General features: G+C 41.4%; 1 protein-coding gene across 1 annotated transcript; it reads left to right on the forward strand.

Annotated features, from left to right (window-relative positions):
- The first annotated feature begins 1,600 nt into the window (after nt 1-1,600).
- LOC112279424 (trans-cinnamate 4-monooxygenase) lies at nt 1,601-5,641 on the forward strand. Its single transcript, XM_024513839.3, has 5 exons — nt 1,601-2,210; nt 2,514-2,794; nt 3,027-3,670; nt 3,790-3,923; nt 4,070-5,641. Exons 2-5 carry the CDS (start codon nt 2,558-2,560, stop codon nt 4,663-4,665), a joined length of 1,611 nt encoding a protein of 536 aa, XP_024369607.1. The 5' UTR covers nt 1,601-2,210; nt 2,514-2,557; the 3' UTR covers nt 4,666-5,641.
- The last annotated feature ends 2,100 nt before the right edge of the window (nt 5,642-7,741 follow it).

A 7,741-nucleotide genomic window follows, 5' to 3' on the forward strand; every position in this document is an offset into this window, starting at 1 on the left:
AAGCAGTTCAAGATTGATTCCCCACCGAGAAACCTTGGCACTATTAATGTCCTCGGATTCAAGACCATGTGCAAAATTGCACCCCTGTTTAAGTGTAACTTCCCGCCTGTAACTCTCGTGTAGTAATGTCACAACAAGAGAACATCATGTACTGAAATCTGCTGTCGCTATTACGAGACACTGCGGGAACGTTTTCAGTTTTGTGAGTAAGTTAAGTCAATGTTCAAGGTCCAATTTTTGCTTACGATATCAAAAAATAGTCGTTATCTTGTTTCGGTTTCTTGACAATACCAAGGCCTTCATCTCATTCCGCCATGCACTTCATTTCTTCAGGCTCCTTAATTTGGGCAGCCATGTAGAAACCGTGATTGATTAAGGAGGGATTATTATTACCAGAAAGTGGTTGCGGTGCGGTATAAATAGCTTTGAAAGGCTCGTGCCTCCCTTAAGGATTAATGCAGGCAATCCAGATTACAGATGCTTCATGTGCAAAGCACATTTTGGGATGCTAATCTGCAGAAATTCTCCCGTGTTCATTGGAAAGCTTGTCTTCACAGCACGTAGCTTTTGCAGCATGTGCGTTACTCCCATGTGTGCTTTGGGGGGTGCAGCAGCTGAGGTGTAACATTCGGGGGTGCAAAAAGATTCAGGACTGTTTGCAATTGGAATCCTAGAAGATGTGATGTTGTGTCAGTCAGCTGTCTGTCTATTTTTTCATTTAACTTCTCGAGGTTGAGAAACTGGGGCCTGTGTGACGAAGGATTGGGATCTCTCTCTAGTAACCGACCACCATTCGTAATTGATGGCCGACAACATCTGGTTATAAAAAGCAACTCGTGGACAGTGCGAGACACGTGACATTTACATGCCTTCCACGTAGCCAGTGTTGATTTCTGGCGCCGCTATCACAAGTAGGCCCAGTGCAATTTCATATAAATAAACTATCCAGATATGCGTCGGCAGCATCACACTCAGGGGTTCCTTCCCTTTTTGTTATGATGCTTTACTCGATTTTAGCAGTATTATTTATGCAGGAAAATTTGAACACACTACAACCATGTACTGCTACAGACTCTGTTGTGAAACAATTGAATGGATCTCATTCAAAAGTACCTAGAGAACTGATCTCCACTGGGTGGGTGGTTGGTTGATACGTTGGCAGTAAAAACATTGCGATGACCAATTTGAGTTGAAATACTGATTCTTAATCAGGGCATTCATGATAAGTAAACCGCCGTGAAGGTGAACAGTGGATACCTTAACAATTAGGAGAGTCTATTAATATGAAATGCCTTTACTTTCCCCTAAAAATTGGATACCCAACATGGCTTAGGACTCCGGGTTCGGGAGAATTACTTGTGTTGTAAAAATAACTCACTAGCAACAGGAAAGATGTTATTTATAATCACACGATGGGGCTGGCCCTACCAAAACAACGTCGAATAGGGGAAGCAGTACCCGCCCGTAAGATGGCACTGAATATACACGTGGGGGATAAGAATAAGGAATACGTTGTGTGCGTATTGCGAGGCGTGCATATATGCTGGTGTAACGAAGGAGTTAGCAGTGTGAGCCAAAGCAGAAACGTTTGAAATCTTTCTAGCCGCCGAGCATCATGTTCAGTTTTAGTGATGGTCAATGATGAGATCGATGAACGGGTTCCTTTACAGAAGTTAGCGTGACAAATGGCACTTGCTCTGCTTCCACTCCCTTGTTAAAGCATCTCCTGACTCTCCCATCAATCAGTTACAAATCATGTGGGCGGCTTGCTATCCTAGCGGGCACCGACCACTTGCTGGTTTTAATCACCAGAAGCTCCAGTCCAGCTTACGGTGCAGGGGCCGAAAATCGGTACTCCTCGGTCGGCGCTCCGAACTGAAGAGTTGAAGATGTATGAGTAGTCCCCTATAATAGTGAGCAGCTGTAGACAGCCGCACCTGCATTGCCAGTTTAAATGTCGAAGATTAGGACGTATAAATGACAAGATAGCACGCTTTATTGTTCCGATGAGCACTCAAACTCCGGCGCCGGAAGATTGTATCTGCTATGGACTGGGATCACCACGTTTGTTTGGGATGGAGAATCTCTGGGTCAAGTTTTGGTCAATCTCTGGTGTAAAACCCGAGATGAAGTCTCCTCCATTAGTCGTAGCAAGCAGCTTTCTTTAACTGAGCAGAATTTCACTTGTCAGCACAAAAGCAGAACCCAAGGTTGGTGACCTCGAGTTCAATTTAGTAGCAATTGTCAGTTTATATCGGCTTGGCAGAGAATATGTTCTAGTTGCAATGCTGTTTTTTTATGGCAAGTTTGTTGACTGTTGCATCGTGGAATGACGTCTTGGCATATCGGTTTTTAGGAAGCTAGCCCTGCGAGTTTCTCATGTAACTAATAAACATCTTGCAATTCAACGTCGCGAAGTAATACACAACACACCCATACGCACAGTGTTTGCAAGCTACATTGCAAACTATAGACATTTCTTCTGATCAGTTCTTCGCTCCATGTTTTTGTAGACATTGACGATTTCTGGTTGCTCCTTCAAGGCTGGTGGATCGTGATGGGGAAGCCAATGGGCATTGGAGTCTTGTTGGTGATATTAGTATTCGGTGTGGTAGCCAAGGTAGATTTTAAGTCCAGAATACTATTGGACTTCGCCTTCAGTTCAAGTCTTTTGATGCAGGCCCTACTTCTGGGTGTGTTCATTGTGATCGTAGTTAGCTTAAGAAGGGAGGGCCGTAACATGAATCTTCCACCATGCCCAGCTGCATTTCCCATCGTCGGAAATTGGTTGCAGGTCAGTCTCCAATACATCTCTGAACTTGGACAACCTATAAACCCTTTATACTGACTATAGGCTTCTTGGAATATTCTGTTTGTTTTCAGTCTGTCTCGTCGACAAACATTCAACTTTTGTTTTGTTTCCAAAGTACACACAAGGAATGTCTGACTTCTCCTTTTTGTGCCCTTCTTCACCCTGTCACTTGTCACTTTTCAACACTCATACCTCCACACCTCTGGCTGTGCAGGTTGGTAACGATTTAAAGCATAGGAAGTTGGCGGAAATGGCTCAAAAATACGGTGACGTCTTCATGCTCAGAATGGGTAGGAGGAGATTCGTGGTCGTCTCGTCTCCTGAAGCTGCCAAGGAGGTTCTTCACACTCATGGTGTTGAATTTGCATCTCGGACCCGCAATGCTGTCTACGACGTTTTTGCAGGGAAAGGCCAAGACATAGTCTTTACCAACTATGGCGACCACTGGCGTCGCATGCGGAGGATAATGACAGTTCCATTTGTCACTCACAAAGTTGTCAAGCATGCCCACTTTGCTTGGGAAGACGAGGTGGACCACTGCATTAGGGACGTGGAGGCTCGATCGGAGTCAGCAACCACAGGAGTTGTCCTTCGGCACCGGTTCCAGCTGATGATGTACAACATCATGTACAGAATGATGTTCAACTCTCGGTTTGCAGACGAGCACGACCCGTTGTATTTGAAGCTGAAAGGCTTGAATAGCGAACGCTGCCGTTTGCCAGCTCAAAACTCTAAGTACAACTACGCTGATTTTATTCCTATCTTGCGGCCATTCCTGAGAGGTTACTTGAAGGTGTGCCAGGATGTGCGAGACAGACGGCTCACGTTGTTCAAAGAGCGCTTCGTTGATGAGCGGAGGTAAGCAAAGGGTCTCAGTCACTGCAGAAACACACAACTGAATTGTACTGTATTCACACAAACTGGCTGAATTTAAAGCTGAAACCGACTCTGACATAATTTACTGCCTGGAAGTGCAGGAAGCTGGTGAATGCTGTTGGGGCTGCAGGTGCCGGAGAAAAGTGCGCCATAGACCATATCCTGGAGGCTCAAAAGAAGGGAGAGATCAGCGAGAACAATGTACTTTACCTTATTGAAAATATTAATATAGCAGGTCCGAATCTACTACTGAGTCCTTCAAATTGTAGCGGTTTTGTAGTCGTGATTGACTTCCACCTCCCTTAAAGTATAGTGAAACGAGCCTGCTCTTGCACCGACAACGGCTAACAATGAATGTGCCAATGTGTCCCATCTGTGCAGCAATAGAATCAACTTTGCTATCAATCGAGTGGGGTGTAGCTGAGCTTGTAAACCACCCAGAGGTCCAAAAACGAGTCCAGAAGGAGCTGGACGAAGTTCTCGGTGACGGTCACTTGGTTTCTGAACCTGACATACACAGTGGCAAGCTGCCGTTTCTCACTGCTGTTGTCAAGGAGACCCTGAGGTTGCACATGCCCATTCCTCTACTTGTTCCTCACATGAACGTGAAGCAGGCTAAGATTTTCGGTTACGACATACCCCCGGAGAGCAAGATTCTTGTCAATGCCTGGTGGATCGGTAACAATCCCAAGTTTTGGGATCAACCAGAGAGGTTCATGCCCGAGAGATTCTTGTCAGCGACCTCAGAAGCTACGACTGTAGATTTCCGCTTCCTTCCTTTCGGTGCCGGAAGAAGGTCGTGCCCAGGTTCTGCTATTGCCGTGCCTTTGTTGGCTATTGTGCTGGGGCGCCTTGTACAAAAAATTGACCTTCTTCCCCCTCCTGGGATGACCAAAGTTGACGTTACCGAGTCTGGAGGCCAGTTCAGCCTCCACATGGCCACGCATTCCACTGTTGTCACAAGGCCGAGAGCCTAGGATATCCTCTGTACACAAAGAAGAAATTCAAAATACATGTCTATTAACCTGTACAGAAATTTTCTAGGAATTCCCCAGCCTGTGCAGCTGAAAGAGGCAGCATCGTGAAATACAAATGTAGAAATTTACCATTGAAGAGCAGACGCCGTAGTTAACACCCCTTCCCTCTAGAGTCTCGCATTGCTGTTACGTGAGCTGTAGCAGGTAAGGTGGAAGGAAAGTCTGCTGGACCTGCAATTTGAGATATGCAGAATTCTTGATGCAACAGGCCAACGAGCTAGATTGTTGAGCAGGTTGTCGAGCATCACAGTTCACATCCTTCACCCTTTTGAACCATGTAAAGCCCAATGACACTGGTGTGCGTCAAATTGATTTCTGGCGCAATAAAAATGACGAGCTCGTGAGCTGACAATCTTGCTGATTCTGGCACATTCCGCTGGCTCATCCAACACCAGGAACTCTAGCCAAGCGAACCATGAAGATGACCTCGCTAGTCTCATCACTACTACTCTCATTATCAAGCTCGAACTCCACCTCAGTATGGAGAGTAATTCATGATCTGAGACATGCCCAGCAACAACACACTACCGGTGTGGTACTCTCTCTTTCTCTCAGTCCTGCCATATGCCTTGCATAAGACTGAAAAACTCTGCACTGAAGTCCAGTTTTGGTAACACTGAACCTGGAACTCTTGACTGGCATTGACGAATGTTCTAGAACCTTGCCCACAAACCGTTTTCAGAACAGTCACTAGTCAACAAATTGTATTGAAATCTCTAGAGAGCAGAACCCTTGTGCCTACAGATCAGGTAACCCAGTGTCAAATCTGAAGAGTCTTCATGTGATTTTGCAGCAGTGAGAGCTGTTTGGCAGTTGCTGTTGTCCTCCAACTGGGCTTGAAACTGAAAGCAATCATGCTAGACTTGCTTGTGTGAGTGTACTTGTGTGTGTTTGTGTTTAAGCACATCTTTATCAATATGAGTGTGTTCGTTCACCTGGGCAATCCTTGTACAAAAACTGGGTTTGGTGTGTAGCGTGATCGGTATCTAGACTCTGCTAAGAAAGGTTGCTTATAAGAAAATGACAGTGATGGGACTAATAATATTTAAAATAAAATTTGTTGTGGCAGCATCTGAATCATCGAAATATGTCCTTGTAAAACATAAACTTATGGTTGGGGAAAAGAGTTTTATCATGTTGCTTAGGGAATTTTGAACAATCCCTTTTTTTTTTTTTTTTTTTTTTCCTTTTTGTCTTCTTTTTAAAAATTACAAGTTTATACATGTTTATGTCTTGAGAATATTAAAGTTATTGCAAATTTATTGGAAAATAGATCATGTTTGGAATGGGTAGAAGAATTTGTGGTTGAATGTGATTGTCAATATATTACATTTACAGTACAATTATCTTATTTTGAAAATCTTTGTGGTAAAAAGTAGTTTATTTTGTCAAATGGATAAATGTTTTTTTAGATTATTCAGTTGATTGTGAAGGCTTTCGTTCTTATTTGTACTTGAAAGAATGTTTGCAATTCAATAGATAATTTCTTTTAAAAACATTTGTGCAATGAAAGAGCATTTCAAGCTTTAAGGTTATAATTAGAACAATTGAAAGAGAAGACATGATAGGCAATAAGGTAAATTGTAATGCTTTTGTAGAAGTACTAATTTAAAACAAATGAAAGTATTTTGCAATTAAGAATTAGAAATGCATCAAAATGCAATTTTTTTTGACTTGAACAAAAAAATCTAGTATTATAAATTAGTCTTTTGGTTATACATATGAATTCATTGAAATTGACTTTAAATTATAAAACTACTATTAAGAATATCAAAATGTAAATATAAATATGAATGTATGTTTGTGTGTATATAAAAATATATATATATATATATATATATATAAATAAATAAAAGAGTAACTATTATAAGATATATAAATAATATTAATTTCTAAGAATTTTTACAAAATTGTGAAGGATACAAAAAATCTTGTGCTTAGTGATACAACACTTAAAAAAAATTCAAAAGTATATAATTAAAAAAAATATATATTCAAAAAATTTAAAGGAAAGAAAAAAAAATTACTCTTTATATTATTTCTTGCAAGATTTAATGTATACAATCCTCTCTCTTGTTTGTGCTTACTTATATGATTTTTTTTTTTTAAATCCTAATTTTATAGAAAATAAGATATTATGGAGTTTTTGAATGACGTTTAATTTAATACATGGATGCATGTATATATGTATATAAAGTAAATTTAGACAAAAAAAAATTATTACAAATTTTTGAGAAACTCAATTGTCTATTAATTTGATGTGTTTTATAGTTAAATTGCCTTTAATCAGTAAAATGAAACAACATATAATATCCAATGCAACAAAATTTACACCCCAATTGTAGAAGTTTCAATCTTGTGTCACTTGTTAGTGCTTTGTGGCCACACAGCAAATGCAATATTAACACAAAAGAATTGTAGAGTGAAGATGGCCAATTTTAGAAAACAGATACCCAGCTTGCACTCTGATTTTTATACCTCGTCCATCCGTCATCCTTGAGTCTTTACAAACATAAATATTGACTGGTTACCTTACCTTTTGTGAATAGTTTATTGATGGACTACCATATGCTGGGAGCCCCTAAAATATTAGTAGGAAAGATGTAGGTTAGAATTTTGTGGTCATATATATATATATATATTGGGTTAAAGATTTAAGTTTTACAAGATGTTCTTATGCAAAAAGCCATTAAGATTTTTTGCGGAACATGGCCTCCTCAAGCGTGCCACTTTAGATTCTTCAGACTGCTCTGACCGGCTGCCCGGCTCTAGAGTTGGCTCCGCTGCCCGGTGTGAATGGGACCCCATGCCTCAACGAAGCATCTTGTCAGCAGCATGCGCGGGGGGGGGGGGTTGTCCGGAGAGGAAATGCCACCCTTTATCCAGATGATGGGAACCAAGCTTGCCCATCAGTGGAATGCAAGAAGATTCCCTGATTCCGGAATCTGTTCCTATGAAGTGCCCGACCCCTGCTGAACCTCCGTTCCCGCCTTCATGCATCGTGGTTGCATAACAG

This window comes from Physcomitrium patens, chromosome 3 (assembly GCF_059467195.1).
Source record: "Physcomitrium patens ecotype Gransden chromosome 3, ASM5946719v1, whole genome shotgun sequence".
Lineage (NCBI taxonomy): Eukaryota > Viridiplantae > Streptophyta > Bryopsida > Funariales > Funariaceae > Physcomitrium > Physcomitrium patens.